A 21,098-nucleotide genomic window follows, 5' to 3' on the forward strand; every position below is an offset into this window, starting at 1 on the left:
GCAGTGTGAAGCCAGGAGGTTCATGGTGAATGTTAAATGGGTGGTTTTTCATTGGATCAGGAAATCTAACAAGACCACGGAGGCATGTGCTGAGCAATGGCAAACACATGTGAAGGATTTATGTTATTAAGTGCTGAATTAAACATGGGGTTTTATACATGCTTAGCACTGGAAAAGAAACTGTTAAAGACCTTGCAGTTTTTTTTTTAGATTTTGTTTACAGATAAGTAATTGCGCTTTGTAATACGTAATATTTCTGTAAAAACTATTTTTGGAGTAATACAAGGAAATTGCCATTTTTGGATGCAAAGTGCAATGCCAGGAGTAGCATGATGAAGCCTTATTGATTTACCTAGATGTTAACAAAACGAAGAGGTGATTTTTAGAGGTGAGGGTTAGTAATAGAAATAATAAAAACGTTCTAATCGCTCTAATTAGAAAAGCCCACGTAAAGTGTATAATATCATGTTTTGTTTAATTTTAAATGTTCCTATTGTTTCTTGAACTGAATGGCTATTTATCAACATCACACCTGGCCTTGACATGAGAGCAGAATAACGCTAGTACAGTACTATCAGAGGATGCCAAAGAAGTGAAAATGACAATTTTTTGTGACTCCTGTAAGTTGAGGGAGTTGTTTCTTATCCCACACTTATGGTACAGCCAGCGAAGGGGTAGGAGAAGTCCAAGTTAGAGAGAAGTTTAGTGAGTTTTGCAGATCACTTCCTATTTCCTTCAGAGAAGGGCTCAGGAATATGTGTATAGTTACAAAATGCTTTGAGACTTTGGATGATACTCCTACCATGATTAAATCAGTTTCAGTACAGTAGATGAAGCCAAGATGTTTCATGATAACATGTTTTAATATTTTTTGTTATTAATGTATGTTATTTAGGGACCTGCAATCTGAAACTATGAGAGAGGGTGAGAATTATAAAGTATCACTGAAGATCCTTCCAGCTTGAGATTTTTTTAAAGAGAATTTGAAATCGTTTTAGAACAGTTTGTGAGAATCTCTGTGTTTCTCTGTCTGAGGTGAGAGAGGAGAACAGCACTTTGAAAAGCAACTGTAGCTGATAAAGACTGATAGTATGAGTAACTGTTTAGTGCCCAGGGACTACTTTACGGTGTCTCTACATCTGTTATGAATCCTTATTAATTCTCTGTTTGAATGAGGAACACTTCTTATAGGAGAATCGCTTCCCGTTTCCATGGAACATTGTTTCTGTTATTGCTGGGGGCGACGGAGTGAAACAGGTGTATTAATCTGCTGTTTTCTGCCTGATAAACATTGAAATGCCTAAAGTTAGTCGGCTGTAATTTGCATGTCCAGGCAGAGACTGCAGAAGTCTTGATCATCAGACAAATATTAGAAAAGAAAATAGTGAAAATAATGACATATGTAGATTGTGCCTTTTTGTTTTTCATGTGGTCAGTGCTGCTATTAGGCTAATGTTGCAAAGCATTCTTGAGTCACCCCCCAGTAATGCTTTGCTCCTAACTGGATTGTGCTCACAATTCCAGTGAAGGACTGAAGTGTGATCTAACATGGAGGCAATCACACCACCGATGACGAACAAAATCACACAGAGGTTACTATCGTGCATCCCATTCCCCTCTGTTTCCTCTTGTTACTTGGTTTTGAATAACTTTGCATAAGCAAAGGTGTGAAGTTAATAATAAAAATGAGTTTCAACTGTGGCAATTGCACAGGAGTCTGGTAGCTCGTAAAATAATTTGCCGAATATGCAATGCAATGCACGTACTGCCACATGGACCTACTGAGATATGTTCGGTGCCTAAAGCAGCTATTACATCTCCAAACAGAACTAAAGTAGCACATTGAAGTATAGATTGCAAAACAGCACAAGCCGAGTTTACGTTAATTCTGTAAGCCCTCGTGATTTTTAAACTAAACTTTTAAACCGGTGAACCAAACTTCAGATCTCAGGGATGTGATTTGTCAGGTATTGGACCAGCCTCTTCAAAATCATCTGATGATTTTCTAAACCTGTGTCAGACATATCCTTACAATAGTGAAAATCTTACAAGTTTAGGTCTAAATAAGGTCTCCATAACTTTTTGTCGGTTATGAGTTTGGTCTTGTTACCGAGAAGAACAAATTGCCTAAACCTGAAACTGCTCGAACTCCTTGTAAATTGATTCTTGTATTCCCCTGCCTCTTGTATGCCTTTTCGGAGTTGGTAGGCTGTCTGGACTGACTTAAACAGCCACACTTTCCGGCTTTCTTTAAGTTGTTTTTTTTTATTTGTGTTTTTTTCACTCTTTGGCTTTTATTACTAATATGCTTATATTGCATGATTTAATGCCACATAAAGTGTGTTAAGTCACCCTGCTGTTACCAAAGTGTCTTTTAATGACAACCCTAGAGAGGAATTAGGCGGGTTTTAATATTTGCAGTTAAACTGTCAGATGCTTGGACTCTAAATCCTTATGAAGTAATTCCTATTGTGTCTCAAATGCTGTTTATTTCATTGTACTTATTGTTTATTTCTTTTTCATTAACCTCTAATTAGGAAGTGGAGGTTGTTATTACTGAAGTATTTAAAAAACAAATCTGGGTTTAAATGAAGAAATGCTTCTTTTATTGTTAAAGGTGTGAGAGTGTGGCAAACAATGGGAGTCTAAATGGTGAAGATTTGTAGAGAGAGGAAAAAATTGTTTGAATGAGGATTCAAGTAAGATAATGTAAAACTATTTTATGAGTCATCACTTCTGCTGGCCTCCAAATGGACAGTGTGTCTTTTGATAATGGATGTGATTCACAGTTGCACGAGATCCAAGACACCTTTTGGGAGTTGATTATTTTGCATATTTGTAAATCATTTGAAAGTACGCATCCAGAGCTATGATGAAGTGTACAGGCCAAACGAGATCTGGAAAAGACGGACGAAACTGTGATGCAAGTGTGTATGGCTTGTATACTTTTGTGAGGGCTGGTGAGGCTAAGCGTAGGACCTGTGACCCTACAAGCAACTGTGATGATGCGTTGAGTTTCCACTATAGAAAGTCGATGGTAATCGGGTTTTAATTAAAAACAGGGAATGCTGTTTACAGCCATATCTGTTTTTCACCACCAGTGTCTGTATTTATGCACATGGTAAAGTGTTACACTGCTGTAAATCTTATTGCTCCATTAGCTGGCCTCCCCAAGTAATACTGAGAGTTTCTTTTGTGGCTTTCCTGGTCTCGTGTTAGTGATGCTGGCTTATTAGCATAGGACAAAGCAGCTACCAAATTGGACTTCCTACTATGCTTCTATGCCAGAGGAGTATTAAGTTAATCAAAAACAAATGTCAGATGTTCCATGAATGTTTATTTCTTGTTTTTTTTTTTTTCACTACAGTTTCTCAATGTCTTCTCTGTGATCGTTGTTTTGAGGAAGATGTGATGCATTTCACAAACTGTTGGCACCATAATGGATATGCATTAAGCATCTTTAATCAAGTCTCTGCTTTGTCACATGTAGTGGATAGTGTCCTGTTTAGAGCCCCGTACAGCCCACCTCCCCCAGGAGGAGTGGAAAACCCGTTACCAAATCAGCCTAAGAGATTGGGAACAAGAGTCCAACTGGAAATGTTCGAATGCTCGGCAGTTTTAAATTCCAGTCTCCTACAGTCTGCAATCCCCTTAATGTTCCCCAGGAATGGCCCCCGAATTAGGCGGACGGTGGACTCCTGCCAGGCCAGAGCTCGCTGCAAGACGCTTGTCTTGCAAATGATGTAGTTTTTAAATGCATGATCTTCAAATCTGCTGCTAAGACCTTTCACTCTCAGAGAAGCGTAAAAGAAATTGGTTGCATAGAATTCAGTCAATCCTTGTATTATATTAGGGCTGTGCGATATGACGATATATATCGTATGACGATAGAAAAATGTCTATCGTTTCATATTATGCTATATCGTTTATATCGTGGTGTCGGAAATTGCAATCTTTACGGCACTATTTTACGTCATTGGGACGCTTTGCATTCTTCCTGGTTCTTCCACATGTGCTGGATGCAGGTAGAAATGAGCATCAGAAACACAGACAGACATGGAGGAGAGTGAAGTGACATACAATAACCACAATAACAAAAATAAACTTTAATGCGCAAGTGCACACATTGCACCCCGCTCTTGTCGCCGGGCTAAACTTGATCTGCAAGCACCCCCCACCCCTGCAAATTTTGATTGATATCATTTGTATAAAATTAATAATAACGTTTGTTTGCATTTTAATAAATTGGAAAGCAATGCAAACACAGACAAAGTATCATTTTCTTTTTATTAAGATGGTGAAATGGTTCAACAGTTGTATTATTATTATTATTATTATTATTATTATTATTATTATCACAATTTTGTATTAACACGTGCTGTACCGGTAAGTAGAATCGAAATGCGACAGTCAGAGGAGAAATGTCTCTGTCTAGCAGTTGTTAAATGCGCCACTGTAAACCCGGATGTGGTAAATCTTCCTGAATCTATATAGTGCATGTGTTGCGTGATCACTATTACTTGTGTTATTGTTGTTATGTGACATTAAATCATAATGTGTATATTTATATATGTGCTCTGAGGAAGATAAGTCGAAATGTGTAAGCAATATAATGTTCACTTTTTCTCTAATAAATAATTTTTGAGAAGTCGATGAATATGGACCGTGTTTAGACGGGAGCTGCTGTCCTTCCTTCCTTGACCGGATAATTGTTCTATATAAAATCCCTTATGTGTGTGTGTATGTGTATATATATATATATATATATATATATATATATATATATATATATATATATATATATATATATATATATATATAATATGTGTGTGTGTGTGTGTGTGTGTGTGTGTATATATATATATATATATATATATATATATATATATATATATATATATATATATAATATATATCCCATAACAACATAAAACACGTAATAGTAATCACACAACACTTGCCCTGTAATGTGTTGCATTCTGCATATATTTACCATGACAGCCTGCATGTAGTATTTGTTAGTTTTGCTTATTAAAGGATTAATGAAATACTTGTAGTTTGAATGTCTTTGGTCTTATTTTGTGGCTTGATTGGATAAAACCAGGAAATATCAAGATATATATCGTATATTGCCCAAATTTCTAAAAATATCGAGATATTATTTTTAAGTCATATCGCCCAGGCCTATATTATATTATCATTAATAATATTGTTAACAGCAGTAGTAGTGTTTATCTGGTAAGAAGTTCGATTTTAAATAATTTAAACTTGAGAGTTTTGTTTCGTTATTCAAGATCCCCCCCATCAGCCTTTATCGTTTATATTTTTGTCTTTGTTGGGGGGAATGCGTAAAATATTGGCGAATCACATCTGGCGACATTTTGGTTCCATCAAGTTAAGTGGCCGTTATATATTTCTCCGCAGTGAGAAGTGGTGGCCTCAAACGCTCCTCTTCCCCTCCGTGTCCCGCGTTGATAGGAATGTTTGCTACTGTAAATCATAGTGGGCATTGTTGAAAGACATGTGGTGCAAGTGAGTCCATTCAAAGCCAACGCGAGCTGTTGGCGCCCTTTTTTTTTTTTTTTCTTCTTTTCTTTTCCTTTTTTTTTTTTCTTTTTTCCCTGCAGTTGTATTTATCCACCACGTCGCCTTGGGAAGATTACAAAGACCCGCTTTGTAAGGGAATGCAGCTGCTGAAATCTGACTAGATCCAGCTGAAGACAAGAGAAGCAGGTGGGTCAACAACACGACCCTTCCATTCCCAGAAATATCAGGCTGCACTGCCGGCCCGGAGGAATAGCCCACTTGCAGATTTTTAATAAACTGAATAGAAGTGTCCTTTGTGGGGGAACACCACACTGGGGTGCACAAACAACTGCATTTGTGTATCATTTCAGTTTCCTAGATTAGCCAACCACGGCACACTTGCAGTGCACATTTCAGAGAACATGAATGATTCGGACAAAGGTGCATTTTATAATGGTGGAGTGCTTTTTATCAATGGCGTAGCTTGTAGGCAGACCAGAACAGTGTGTGTTTCAAAATCGGTATTAAAGCAAACTGTTATTTTGGGTATAGAGCAATAGAAAGATTACAAACTAGAAGTCTTTTGGTAACAGCTTGACCTGACCATAGTCTTATCTTGTCCCTGATATAGTGAACCTTTTTCAATGTGAAGTTAAACTACAGAATTAATTATAATTACACATGCATTTCTCAAATTTGCAGTTCTGAATGAATATACATTTATACAGGATTACAGTTCAGCTTCCGATCAACGACACAGAGTTCCTGTTTTTATTATTTTTTAGAATGTGACATAAATCATGTTGAAAATTGAGCTTGGACTATTATTTGCCTTTTGTAAAAAGTATATTGCTGATTGACTGCAGCCAAAATATAAATTTCTGCATTGGTAATGGCGGTGTTAGTAAGCTGACCTTTTTTCCGGCTTTCTGGATAAAAAAGAAAAGCCACTGTGCTTGTTCTCAGAGGGGAGGATCGTATATCAAGCTGCCGTAAGACTGTAACATGTTACTTCTTTATGTGATATATACGGCATGAATATAGATTTGACACAGAATTTTACTGCTTGACTTAATTTAAACCGCCTGTAAAGTAAAAGGGGTACAGCAGATATGGTGCCGTTTTGGCTGAAATATCTATGAGATGCATTTGCCAGACATTAGCTCTGCTATATTGCCAATCAAGAGAAAATTAAAGCTTTTTAATTATTAGTATACTTTACTTGCCTCAAATATGTTTTAATAACCAGTTTTACTTTCACGTGACCATGCAGTTGTGGTGAAATAAACGTGATCCGATTTAAATGTGGAATACTAAATAAAAATACCAGATGTATTTGGTTATTATAAAACAGTGTAAGGTTTTAAAACTGAAAAATATACCTACTGAAAAGAAAGTTAATTGAAAATTTTAATAAATGGGTTGAACATATTTCAGGTGTCGGTAAAGACGATGGCGGGAGAGATCTAACCCAAGGGGTACATAAGGCCTTGCAATGAAAACCTGTGTTATGACTTGAGAAAAGCCTGTGTGGATGTTGACTGTCATAACAGGGAGGTCCGTTCTCCAAACACAGCCCAGCACCGCCCCGCTCGGGTGCGGTCACAAGCCCCGTAATTGGCGGATGAAGTAAACGCGCAGCTGAATGTTTCCCCAACAAGGCGAGAGCGGGAGCAGAGCCATGTTGAAATCACACCATCGTCTGCTCCGCAGTCGCTCCAATGTTTATTTTACGCAATGTTTTTTTATGTTTTTTTTTTTTTTCTGGTGCGATTGTAAATCTGACCAAATACGTCCATGTTACTCAAGGAGAACCCACAGCAGAGGAGCAAAGTAATGACACATGCCACTCTTTCCACGTAGGGTCATCTGCAATATTATTATCCCCATCAGTCTGCCGTGGGACAGATTCCTAAAAGTTCATTAATATTACGAGAAGCAGATTATTTTATTTTTTCATGTGGATATATTTTGACCATCTATCCTATTAAAATAGACTTTCCTTGGGTACTATTAACATTTTTATTATGAATATACTGTGGTAGTAAAACGAGTAATACAGGGAATTGTATTGTGCTCTGATTGGCACATGGATACAATTTCGAAGAAAAGAAGAAGCATCTTGTTCTCAAGTTAAGATTAAACAGTCGGATCCCCTTAGATTTAAGATCATAGTCCCTCTTTTTTTTTTTTTTTTTGCATTTCCAAGCAGTGTGTGACGCCCGCTTCCTGTCCTTCTCTTCTCGGTACTAAACTATGAGGGAGGGTGTTGTGCTATGAATGTATAATCTATGGGCTTTATTTCTGGGTTGACAAAAGGTGGATCAAAAACATGTCAGTCGTTCATTTCATGGTAACAAAGTAGATTTATGTTTCCTGCTCAGCCACAAGAACAGAAGAACACCCTTAATTTGTATTTGCGACTACATTTTATGCAGTTATTCAAAAAATGAAAGGCTGACTGCTTTGGACCACAGAAAGGGAGTGTGATTTCCATATGAAAAGCTTGACAACAGAAGCGTTCTTGTGTAGGTGACACTGGTTATCAGCACTATCTAATCGTATGCATAACTATCACATTGCTAGTGGGTTCACTGAGTATTTTTTCTCCAAAAGCTAGCTTTAAAAAGCATGGGAGCTGCTTGATTTTTACCCAGAGTTTTTTTATTTTTTTATTTAAAGATCTCGGAATTAAGTGCTTTTGGAAAACGTGTCAGTCATTAAATTTTGAGACGTCGATGCAGAAGTGAGGATTTGACATACATTTTTAAATAGTGTCCCCCCCACCGGATTCCGATCATCCTACACGTTGGGAAGGGTGGGGAGCCGGGGGAATCCACAGAAAGTAAGGCTTGTGGTGGTGTTGGAAACGCGCCCAATTATTTGGATTTAAAGGAACTGCTAAGCACGCCATCCTAATAGGGAACATTAATATATAAACTAACCACCTCTCTTCAGTCTTGCCTGCATAAATACATTCAATTAAAATGGTTTCCATCTTCACCAGGGAGAAAGAAAAGGAACATTCTGACAATTTATGCACATTGAGTCTGTTACTGTGCTCCCTTTCTCTGAAAAACAACTGATTGAGTCACCTGTAATAGTGTGTGAGGGAATCCACTGTACACGCTGTCAATGTGGTTGTGTTGTTGTTTTTCTTGTGGAGTTCGGAGGATTTCAATAATATGAGGAAGTGGGGCAGCCAAGTGCTACATAAAATAACTGTCTGGCCAGTTTATTTAATTTCCCTAGTCATACCTTGCATGAACACAGGCGGTGATAAAGATCGTGCCAAGGCGATGTCGTTTGCATTGACAAATTCACTACCCCATGGTACGTTTTTTGAAGCAAGATAAGCTTAGGTGAAAACAGGCCGAATTTGATTATTCAAAGCATCTCTGCTCTCCCTTTTTCCTGTAAAGTCTTTGCTGCAGCAATACTAATCAACCAGGATGTTTTGAATGCAAAGTAAAATGCAAAAGCAATATTTGCATTTTTTCATTTTCTTAGCAGCTCATTGCACCTTTGTAATTTGTGTCATACTGTAACATCTTGGCTATTTACAGTCCGGGGCCAACAGTTAAATAGTGTTATTTATATTGTGATTATTTATACCCTGCTCAGAGTTCTTCCATGTTAAAATTTGTAGCCTTGAGATTGTTACGCCACATCAAACATTAAATAAAATGGACACAATCACATGAAAGTCTTATATCTTTGCTTTGTGTGAGCAGGGCCCAATGCAGGCACTTTTGCAGATGGCTAACATTTACACAAGAGCCACAGATGTGTTGTGGGAAACCGTGACAGTTTCAGCTTACTTAAAGGCGCCAATTTTATAATGGCAGGCCTCTTTGCATTGCATTTCAATTATTGCAAAGTAAGCACAAAAATTTAGGGAAAAATTATGTGATTTAATTAATGCCATAATCATGAATAAGACTGCCTACATAAATGATAACCAAATCATTCTTTTATTCATTTTTCAGTGGAGAAAATGTGTTTTATAGGCCCTTGATTTTAGACCTTAGCTGAATGTTAGGAGTACATACAAAATCTGAAGATAACGTGCAGTAACCACAGTATTTCTGTTTCTTCCAGGTTGGGAGTCTCAGCTGCTTGAAACTGGATTTTTGGGTATTTTCTTGTGTCCGTTGTGGAGCCTACGACAAGTTCCTCAGCACAGCCCACCGTCTCGAATTACTATTTGGACTTTCCGCTGGCTCATATTCCGGATCATGCTCGGAGCGGTGAGTGGCTGTGATATTAGAAAGCTTACTTTGATGAAGGAAGGAGATGGGACGTGGGAGAAATCAACCGGGATAGAGACAGCAGTGCATTGTCAAAGGATAAATGACTAGTAGTACACACATACACACACAACACAACACAACGTTGCACAAATAATTCTCTAAAAATATCTGCATTGGTGTAAGGGATGTCCGGAGACGAGTATTAGGAGAGCGCATTCTGTTTATTATACGGTTGGAAGGAGAAAATCTAATTAATATGCAAAAATGCTATTGCGGAAGTCAAAAAAGAAATGAGAAACAGCAAAATGAATCCCCAGAGCAGTACTATAGAGAGGGCCAAGAAAAACTCCAGACGTACGACACAAACGGTGAGCAACTTCCTGTTTGCCAGCTAGAGCTGAACACCAAAATTCTCCTTCTCTGCTTTTGTCGGGGTGAACGCGGTTTTATTCTGATTCCAGTAAGGAGCCGTTACTTCACTGCAGAGAGAGATGTTTCAACTCTCCTAACTGTCACTCGGATCACATAAATCCGATCTGCACTTATTGCGTCCAACTGATCTAATTGCAGTCATATCAGTAAAAATGTTTGTTCCACTATACTCACTAAATAGTATAAGCTAGTTTATTCCCCCACCTCCCCCCCACCCCGTTTCCTTGCTGTTCGATTCAATTTGAGAAAAAAAGGCACTTGCTACTAATTGACTGCTCCACAAAGCTGCTTTCCATATGGATTTTTGCGTCCCACATATGCCTTTGAAAAATATTCCCACTACTGCCGTTCTAATTGGCCTGAGAGGGAGTTATTTTCTGTCGCCAGAGGCAAAGTCTGCCAGGAACCTACCAATGTCTCTCAAACCAGTTAAAGATGTTAAAATATAAAAGTTGCTCATCTGTATAATGTGTCTTGTACGTCTCAGCCAGTGGGGTATACCCAGGGAGACTGATGGACCCTGTCATTAGGGGCTCATGAGAGAGAGACACCTATTTTCTCATTCTGTGGCGATGTTTTAAGGTGCAAGAGATGTTTCTAGCAAGAGACAACATTGTACAAAAGAGAAGTGCCAATACTGAAGGAAGAAAAGGGTGAGGAATTGGAGCAAAATGTTTTCCAAATAATCGTGAGTTACTGGTCCCTCAGCACCAGCAATAAAAACCCAATAAAAATATATAGCTATATACTGGATACTCAGTGTATCCTTGTAGAACATCTGACGAAACGTAAGCCTCATTACTTTTGCTACACTTTTAAAGGTGTGAGAGGTATTTTTAACGTCACAAACTGTGATATACATTTAATAATGCAAATATTAAAAATGTTAGACAGCTTGTCTGGCTTTTTTATGGTTTCTATGGCTGGGACTTCAGCTCTGTTCTGTTGTCTGCCAAACAGAGGGTTGCCACGCTGCCCGAAATGTTTTTTCAATTAAGACTGGATGGGCTTTGGCTACAGTGGTTTACATTTGTGAAATTAGGTGCCAATAATATAATTTTTCTTAAGTGCTTACAACTGTAAAAACCCAAAGTTATTTCCCCGAGATTCAAAGTAATTGCTGTACATGTAATAAAATAGACGCGTAGGATTCAAACGTGCATGATGAAAAGAATAGCCAGGCGTGTAATAGCGAGGTCTGTAGTCTAGATTTTCTCTTCGGCCTTTCTTTTGCTGTGTACTTTTCATTTAATCTAGTGTCCATCCTATGCAGTTTACATTTGCCATAGTTTTCTTAAAAGATATTTGGTAAACTCTTACTCAAACACATTACCTTATTCCCAAGCTATTTCTTTCTGTCCTAAGTTTATGAGTTTCTTAAAAACAGAAAAACAAATTCCAAATGATACATGAGTAAAACCAAACTTTTAAACTGCCTGCAGTGTCTTTAATTTGAACATTTGGAAAGATTTATGTTACTCTTTTTTCACCTATTAGGAAAATCAGACAAACTTTGCATCGTGGTAAATGTTTTATGATCCAGTTTGCCTACCATTGCTATGATATAACCTACATGAATGCAAATTCTCTGTAATTTTATCAACATGACTGGGAGAGTTTGCATTTCTGAGGCATGTTATAATCTATGGAAAACAAACAAACAAGAAAAGTCCTCAGTGGGATTGTGCCACATCGTTCTAAATCTTTGAGCTCAAGATTACACACACCTCTTGCTGTAGACAATAAATATTTGTTCCTGCATTTAGTGTATTGATATATTTACTAATTTATTTTACACTGACCCAATACTTGACTAAACTAACACTGTTAAAATATGATATCTCTGGTACAGTTATCTATCTATTCATTTATATATGTATTTTTTATTTATAGTTTCTGCATGAAAATAAGTCATAAGGCAGGCAAAAACGTGTCTTTTTGCCTCAAAGAAATGTATTTGAAATTATGATACTCCTTATTTTTTATTTTGCTGCCCAGTATATTTTACACCATACAGTGTATTGTTTTTATCTTTCAAGTGCACAATATGGCCCTTCAGTGTTTTGTTTGTTGAAGTTTGTTGGATTTTGGTCAGTCCTTGAATCCTGAATCTTTAAAAATGTGTAAAACCTGTTGCTGCTTGTTTTACTAAAGCCATGACTTTCTGAATATGTACAAATTCATTTGCGGTACAAAAAAAACTAAACGACAAAAGCAAAGGTAAGGGTTAATTTTGAAGTATGAATGGAAATGCAGTCCAGAAATGTGTAGTGGATAAACAAACTGACATAAAAACTTGTGCGTTTGGCGCTTTAACACTTTGCGTAATCTTCTCCTCTTGGGGTTATTGAACGACAGACGATCAAACGCTACTTTAAAGGTCAAATCCCGAGTGCTTTCTCCCAAGCGTGACGGGGCACCTGTTGGGCAGTAAGGCTGGGGTAATTGCGTTAATCCTCGGAAAGCGCTGCTATTTGTGTTGATCCAAACTCTGGGCTGAAGAGAGCCATCCTTAAAGACGGCGCATTATAATTTTAATGAAGACAGGATACCTTAATATCTCCCTGAGCTGAGGTCTGTCCTATATCCTATTCTTTAAAGGTATTTTGGCTGCAGATATTCTGGGATTTAAGGAGAAGAAAATAGCTCACCAGTCACATATTTAGTTAATCTAGTTTCAGGAAGTTTTGTTAATTTGATTAAAACACCTCTTATCAAATTATATTAAAATATATATGTTTTTTGTCCTCGGAACACATGCTTCATGAGTCATTCTTTAGTATGGAACAATAAGAATCCGCAGAGAATCCATAGAATCAACTTAGCTGTGTTTGTCAAGGGTGGAGTAATACTGCAGTGACTACTGGACCACACATTATGGGAAAAATTGGCCTAATCATTGGTAATCTTCCTGTGGTGTTTGCTTTTAGAAGTGCAATGTAACATCTCTCTCTCTCACACACACAGTATCTATATATTTTCTTAGGATGAAATCGAAAACATACATGTATGTAGTTTTTTCCCTCCCTTGAGGAGAAGTGAGGATCTTTCATAACATGTAAAGAGGCCGTCCGATAAAATAATTATTTATAAATCTTTAAACAAAGTTAAGCACGTCCTATGCGATCTCTTCTTCCACTTGAGATCAACCACTAGGGGTGCTGATCGCATTTAACATTTAGAATATGCTGGAATCCCTATAAGTCTTATTTTTCAATGTCAGTGCTGAGACTCTAATCACTCTTTCCGTGTCTTGATCTTTCCAGGGCGCTGTCCTGTGTTTGACTCGAAACACGCAGTATCGATTGGTCTTTCCCTTTCCTGTAAAATCCACTGACATTGAGATGAAAAACTCTAGAGATTATGATGCTCGATGGCTTATTGACCTTTCCTCAGTATCTTAAAGTTTTTAGTTTGTTCAAAATTCGGACCTGTTCAAAGTCTATAAGAACTAGGTCCCCCCCCAGTTTTTCATATGAAATCCTGAGGAGAACCACACTTCAATTTGTGGTTGACCACCATATGCATAATATTCAGCATCCTATCTGAGGAATACGTTTTTAATAAACTTCAAAGGGAACAATTGGGAACATACTTCAGACATGGATGCATGTGTACTATGACTTGTTCCATTCCATTTTTTTTGGTGAGCTTCACTAATTAAAGTTTGGCTAATGGAAGACATCACATCCTCGATTTACTTTTAGTCATAGTTACTTAAATGGATTTCATCTTGAAGTTTTGTTGTCGAGTGTTGGGTAGGGATAATTACATTTTGGAAGAGGTTTCTAAATGAATTTCTTGCATTTGCCTCAGTGTTTTGATGTTGGTTTACCATATTAATGCAATATTGCATTCCTTTAAAAGTCAGACCCTGATTGCATATTAAATCGGAGAACATCATGGTATGTCAAATTTTTCTTTTTTTTTTTTTTTCTTCACCTAATCACAACATTTTTAAATGCTTTAATACACTCCGGTAAATGCATTCGTGAGGCAGAATGTAAACTGATAAGCCATTCTCTTAATTGACTTTCAACGTCGGTTTGTAGTTAATCTGTGAAATATAATGTCTAAATTAACTCCCCATGACATAGTGTGATTAGTAATCAACTCGTTGGCTGTGAACCAGTTTGTGTCGCAAGCAAAACCTGAAATTTGCATCTCTGTGCCTGTTTTTATTCTTCTCTCTTTCTTTAGGTAACTAGTACAGCATTAGTGCACACCTTTAGTTACAAGTTAAGATTTGTTGGTTGCTGTCCATTTAGAATTAATGTAAACACTAAAAAATAATCTTGAGTGAATATTACAATTTTAAATACATTCTGAACGCGAATCCTCTTGAAACGATCTGCAACATGGCTGCCGTTTTCTCTGACGCCCACAGGTTTTATTGTGAAGAAGTCTCCTGTTAGCAGTTTCAATCTGCTTGCATTTATACTCTTCAGTGTCCTCTGGTCCCGCTGTCTGCATCGAGTTTGAAGTGGTGATCTTGGATTTTTTTCTCTTCTGTTTTTTTTCATAAACAGCCCTGTTTTGTTATGACTGCATCAGCCTTGGCAGTGTTACATGCTAGAACGAAACTTAATCTAATGTTGCTCTATGCAAACCACAAGGATATTTTCTTTTGGTTTCTAGGCCTTTGATATCGGCCTTTCTTCTCTGGTTTGCATGGGGTCGATACATCTTACAGACTCCTAGAGGAGAAACAGGGTTCACTGGTTTGGATGGTTGGATCATTGAAACTGTCAGCTGCCGAAGTGCAAGAAGTCATTTTTTCTAATTGCGACAAATAAAAGGGAATATGAAGCAGCAAGAGGCGGGTCCACAGGCGGGAATGAAAATATTTAGAGAGCATTTTTTATAAGATTAATTACATTATGGAGAAACATATTGTTCTTATTTAGTCTGGGTTTCCGATATTTAAATGTTCTTCCAGCCCAGAGTGCTAACAGAAGTATCCGGGTGATGTTGTCAAATAGAGTTTAAGGCACTCACTTGATGTTTCTTTTTCTCTTTTTTTTCCCTTCCTTTTTTGTTTATCTTAATTTGAGTCGGTGCCGAAGTTTTTTAGGAAATGGTTTTCGGCAGAGTCAGAAATTTTAAATAAATTCCCTTTTCAGTTGTGTATTACATTTGTTTAAGTGATTTAAGGTTGTTGGGGATGTGTACATTAATAGGGAAGAATTAAGAATGTTATTTTGGTTTAACATTAATGCTTTTATTTTATTTTTTAACCTACTTATACATGGTTCTTATGTCTTTATATGACCTTTGTCCTCATCTACAGCAACATCTCCTACCAAATATAGTCAGTATTATTGTTCTGAAATCTTAATCATTCCTAATGTTAGACTTGGTATTATCTGCTAGATCCAAGGACCAATGCAAAAAAATCAAATAACAAATTATACAGTAGCTCTGTGCTGCAAAGTGAAGCTGACACCAAAGCGATTAACTGTTGCTACAGTACGTCTGAACACTCTATATTTCAGCCTGGAAACACTCTGACATCCTTAAATACGTGACCCCGGGTCCTCATTATGGCTAGCTTTGCCAAAATGTATGGGACTCATATCGGAGTGTTCTATTACAGCCTCTCAGCCGTCCTAATGACTTCCTGAGAGGACACGTCTGTCAGGACTCTTAACTGATTGACTAATGACCAAGAAAATACAAGTTGACCATTTTCAGTTTTATTGGCGGATCTAAACAAAGCTCACGTGTTCTGGCAGAGTGAAGGGTGGGCAGTATGCAGGGGTAGGGGGCGCTATTGAATAAAGAGGCAACGCTTGATTACTGTTCCTCAATTTCCCAACGTCGGGTCCATGGGAATCTAAGGCTGTGAATGCATGAGGATTTCAAAATGGTTTAATTGACAGAAAGCAAATTTACGCTTGTAAAAAGATCTAAAGTGAGCAATTAACACTTCACACTAACATCCAAGTAAATGCAAATTACTTTTATCTATACCCTTTTTTCCCCTTCAGAATGTCAACCAACAAACCCAGTCATATATAATGGCGACTCTTATCTCATATCTCCCTGATCTCTACCATGCCATTGTCTGCGTTTGTGAATGTTACATTTAATTTGATACACATGTACATGGTGTTTCTGTGGCAGTTTGGATCAGCCTGGATTTCGCGAGGTGCTGTGTGTGTTCCCACCACAACCACTCGCTGTGTAATTCCTGCATCAGTTGGGCAGACAAAAACACTTGAGGTCACTGGTGCAGAGAGTGGGGGAGAAAAAAGCCAGCCTATAGCTATTTTGAATTCCATCAACCATTTCTACAAACGCTGAGTAGCCTTTTGTGTGCTTTTACGAGCAACCAAAAACCTACAAGATTTTGTATTTCCTGTACAACAAAGCCCATTTTACATTTAGATTTGAATGTCATTCTTGAGGGTTAAAGAGTCAGCTGAAGTGATGAACCGAGAGTCCTGCATAACCTGTTTCAATTCAAGCAGCAGACTGGGAGTGTAATGGTTATATATGAGCAATCATAATAATGAAAAATAAATAGAACCTAAGAAAGATAACAAATGACAAAAGGCCAGTTGGTCTCGTTAGCCTGTGTGTTGGTAGTCTGCTGAAATAACGAACATCGTGCAGCTGTTTCTTAGAGGATCCTAGTGCAGCAGCATCCAGTACATTGTTTGCCTACACACACACACACACGAGTACATGCACACACAACTCTGTTTGAGGAAGTGCCAGGTCTGCTCTGTCCTGAATGAGACTCTGCAGTAAATAGAGTTTGACAATATTCACTTATATTGAAGATATTTTCATTTTCTAATTGGATTTAAACAGTGAATGCCTTGTTCCTTGTATACGTTGCCTCATCTAGTCTAGGACATTTTGGATGTAGTCTGAAGGCTGTAGAGTTTATTTTGCTGCAGCTGGTGGTGTGTTGCCTGTAAGGACTCAATAATTAGTTCAAAAACACGATGATGAACTCCATGGTCTTTACTCAAACACCTGTGGCATAATCGTATAGTCTGCTGAACACTATAATGTGATGACAACATATACTTCTGCAAGTGCTACAGGTAGTTCCTAAATGGACATCATAGTGGATGAGTAGGCTCAATGTCCTTGCACAATGTGTGTTTAGGATGGTAGATTAATCTCAGGCCTTGTAAATCTATTGTTTCCATACCGAACCAACCATGGATCCCCCTGCTTATAAAATCTTAAAATAAAAGGCATTTAATCCAAGTGGGGTGTGCACTGTCAATTGGCACCAATAGTGAGGGATGAAAGAGCTCTTATGTGAAAACTAATTCACTAGAATAAGTGAAGTAATTGCACAAGTGATTTGATCCATATGAAGAATAATTCCAGCTTGAATGCTGGAGAGAAAGAAAGTAGCACGGTGCCACTTAATCCTGATCAGTTTAATAGTGTAATGAAGTTATCATGCATTCCTGGGTTTCAAACGAACAGATGTTGGAATATTCTTAGGCCGTTTTTCTTGAAGTGCACTGCATGCATCGCGAATCCAGACATGCTCTTCTCCGACAAAGCGATATAACTCAATTTTCCACGATCCAGCTCAAAAGCTTAAAATGTAAATTGTCTGATTGAATTTGCAATTCAAGGGTCCATTTCAAAATGCTAAACTTGTGTATTTTAGGATGGTAAAAGTATTTAATCACAAAACATTTCAATTTAGCAAAGTATATTTGTCTGCGTCGCATCCACCCAGTAAACGTGCAGATCAGAATGTTTTTTTTGGGGCGAATCCTAAATTAATATTGCACAAGGGGATACAATGTCTCAGGGGGGATCCTGTTCAACATCAATTTAGGATCCCCCAAGTGACATTATTTCTGTGTCTATTAATATGTAATAACAGCATGTTTCCTTGCCCTGACATGGTTATATTTCAAACTTCTAATTTAACTGCTCATGGTTGCAGAATTCAAACAATAAGACTGGAATAAACCTCCCATTGTGTGCTTTAATTGCAGTGAGAGAGAACTATCACCTGTTACGAAGTAAAAACCTTGATACTGATACTGTCTTCCTTAACGTTCTTTGCCTTTTTGGAGAGGATGTTTACAATGGACAACCTGAATGAATGTCATATCTATCTGTTCAGTATTCAAAACACTAGTAGTTTTTTGTCTTATGAATAATAGAAATGATTAAAAACATTTAATCTTTTCAAGCTTTGAAAATATATTCATACTTCTCTCCACATTTAGTTATTTTACAGAGATCTATTCGTGTGTCAGAAACTTCCAGCGCACCGAAAAGCATATTTCACTTGCCGTCAGTTTGTGCATGTTTAAAGTTTTTCCAGTGGTTTCTGATGATACTGCGGGGACATTGCTAAGCAGATCATTTTCAAAAGAACGTTTCGAGAAACAGGATGTGATTCACTGGGCCGGGTGAATTGCAGACCACGATCAAAGTAAAGAAATAAAACAAAATGAAAATCTTCTTGTCAATGAACTTTCACTGGGATAGGGACTTAAGCTATGAAGTTTGTGTGTGTATGTGTGTATATATATATATATATATATACACAATATAAAACCATTGAAAATGTGACATTTAAAACATTTTCTAAACCAAAACTATTGTTATTTATATTGTTATTTTATGATCTCGTTAGAAAGCAATTGAACATATATACTTTTGTCTAAAAATGTTTGAAATCAAGTGGTTTGTATGATTTATATTATGTATTTGCTTATAGGTGACACTGTATGAAGTGAAAAATGAAGCCGTGTCATACAGAACAAGTTGTTTGATAGTGAAACTCATGTCTTTACGAGAATTTACTAGGAGGTAAAAATGCACATTTCTGAATAGCAGAATCTCATTTGGAAAAATACATTCCAGAACTCCTTATTTGATTAGTTGTAATGTCATAAATGCAAGAATGTCCACTGATAAATGGCAAAAGTAACAGATGAATGAGTTATTCCTGTCAGTGTGTATTTCCCCATCTTGGGGAATATGCAGCATAATTGCACCAATTTGTTTTATTGCATTAGCGTAGGACACAGAGAAGAATGGGGTTCTTTCTTGCTCGGCCTCCCTCTTACGCACTGCTCTTGCTTGTGACTCTGTAGCTGGACTTGATGATGGGGAAACGGCTGAACCGCTCCGATCTCTGACCTCCCACACACAGTCCCCGACTCCGAGTGAGTGTCACCCACTTACTTCCTTCAGAGTCCCTTGCCCTGCACATTTTGTGGACTCTGCAGAAGCCCTAGGCATTAGGATCTATAAAGAAGGAAACGTGAAATCACACAGAGCCATACAAGAGGAAACCCAGTGCATTTAGACATGACACTTTAAAATGCTTCCACCATCATTGCTTGTCATTAAAAAAAACCTGTATGAAAACATGGCAAAAATCAATATACTAGTTCACAAAATGGCAGGTGCTTTCTTTTTTTGAGAGCTTTATGGAGTTTCTTCTGTTGTTGTTGTGTTTCAGCTGTGATTGACGGGTGATTTATCATTATGTCCAGCTTCAGATACATCTGAAGAAGCCCTGAGCCGCAAGATTATTTCTATCTGTAGATAAATCTGGCATTTCAGAAACCCACCAGCACTTTCACTTCTCTTTGAGTCACACTCTGTATCCGGAAGGTTAGCATGATAAAACAAACATACGCAAAAAAATGGGAGAAATTAAACAAGTGAGTTATTCATAAATGGTTCTTCCAGTAAACCCCAGGCCTCGGTGAATCACGCTCCCTCCCCGCATCTGTGACATCTTTTGTGACGCTAAGTAGAGCACATTTTCCAGTTTCAGATACATTTTTTGGTCTCGCCTTTGAACTTGGACTCTGCTGCACCTTGAGCTAATCCTCTCTCTTTGGCAACAATGCACAAGTGTTCCTTTTTGTTTTGTCAATGGGTTGAGAAAAAAAAATGAAATAATGCTCACATCTCCATTTTGTCAAGACTGGTTCTTCTCTCTGGGAGCTGCTCCCTGAAACTAGATTTACCCGAAGGACTGTGTGCGAACAGAGTGTTTGAATTCATCTCCCTTTTAACGATTTATTAAAAGAGAAACAAAGACAGTATGAAAGTATGAAAGTAATTACTGTCTTTATGGATTTGTGGCCTTTCTCTCAGTGACCCTTCAAGAGAGTGTAACTTGCAAAATGTAAATCCCCAAAGTATGCAAACCTCTTTTAGCCTTTAGCAAATGTGTAACTATTAGGATGGATTTGATTTCTTTCAAACCGGCTCTTTCATCCCGATGATCACTTCTGCCAGCGACCGGGACTTCGTTCATGAGTATCTGATCATTGGGTCACCTTCTGTGTGCGGGTTTGTAGCATTCTGATTCATTAGATTATGTTCACTTTTTATTATGCAAGATGGCAATTACGGTTCTGTGGACATTTGCTTGGACTGGAATCTCTCCAGGGGATACTGTCATATCATTAATCAAAATTAAGTTAGATCTTTTATTTATTTATTGGAATTACTAAGTGTCATATTAAAAAATACATCATGAATCATTACTAGGCCTATATCAGTGACACAAACACAGCATGGTTCTTTGCAGGGAAGGGAGTGACTGTGGTATTAACCAGAATTCAAAACATACATAATTTATATACTTTAGAAATACACCAGCCCTGTAGTTTTCAATTTAAATAGGTTTTGCAGTCAATTAGAACTACAAATAAACAACCTTCCTCACTGTGCAGGTGAACCGGTTCACTCCACGTCTTTGCACAAGATGTCGATGAATCAGACGCAAAGTTTTACGTTTCAGTCAAACTGACACCCTCCTGAAAAAACGTTTTGAACAATCATACTTTGGTTATTTTTGGCAAGTATACCCAATGCTGGAACAATAAAGACAAATAAACATACCACTTGATCAATGCAGTTTTT

General features: G+C 37.6%; 1 protein-coding gene across 1 annotated transcript in view; it reads left to right on the plus strand.

Annotated features, from left to right (window-relative positions):
- lmf1 (lipase maturation factor 1) overlaps window positions 1-21,098 on the plus strand; it is a 61,621-nt gene that overhangs the window by 11,436 nt on the left and 29,087 nt on the right. Inside the window, exon 4 of the mRNA XM_066689320.1 lies at window positions 9,628-9,776. Within this exon, the coding sequence (XP_066545417.1) occupies window positions 9,628-9,776 (149 nt within the window). The remainder of the gene's footprint in view (window positions 1-9,627; window positions 9,777-21,098) is intronic.

The sequence above is a fragment of the Amia ocellicauda genome, chromosome 17, assembly GCF_036373705.1.
Source record: "Amia ocellicauda isolate fAmiCal2 chromosome 17, fAmiCal2.hap1, whole genome shotgun sequence".
NCBI lineage: Eukaryota > Metazoa > Chordata > Actinopteri > Amiiformes > Amiidae > Amia > Amia ocellicauda.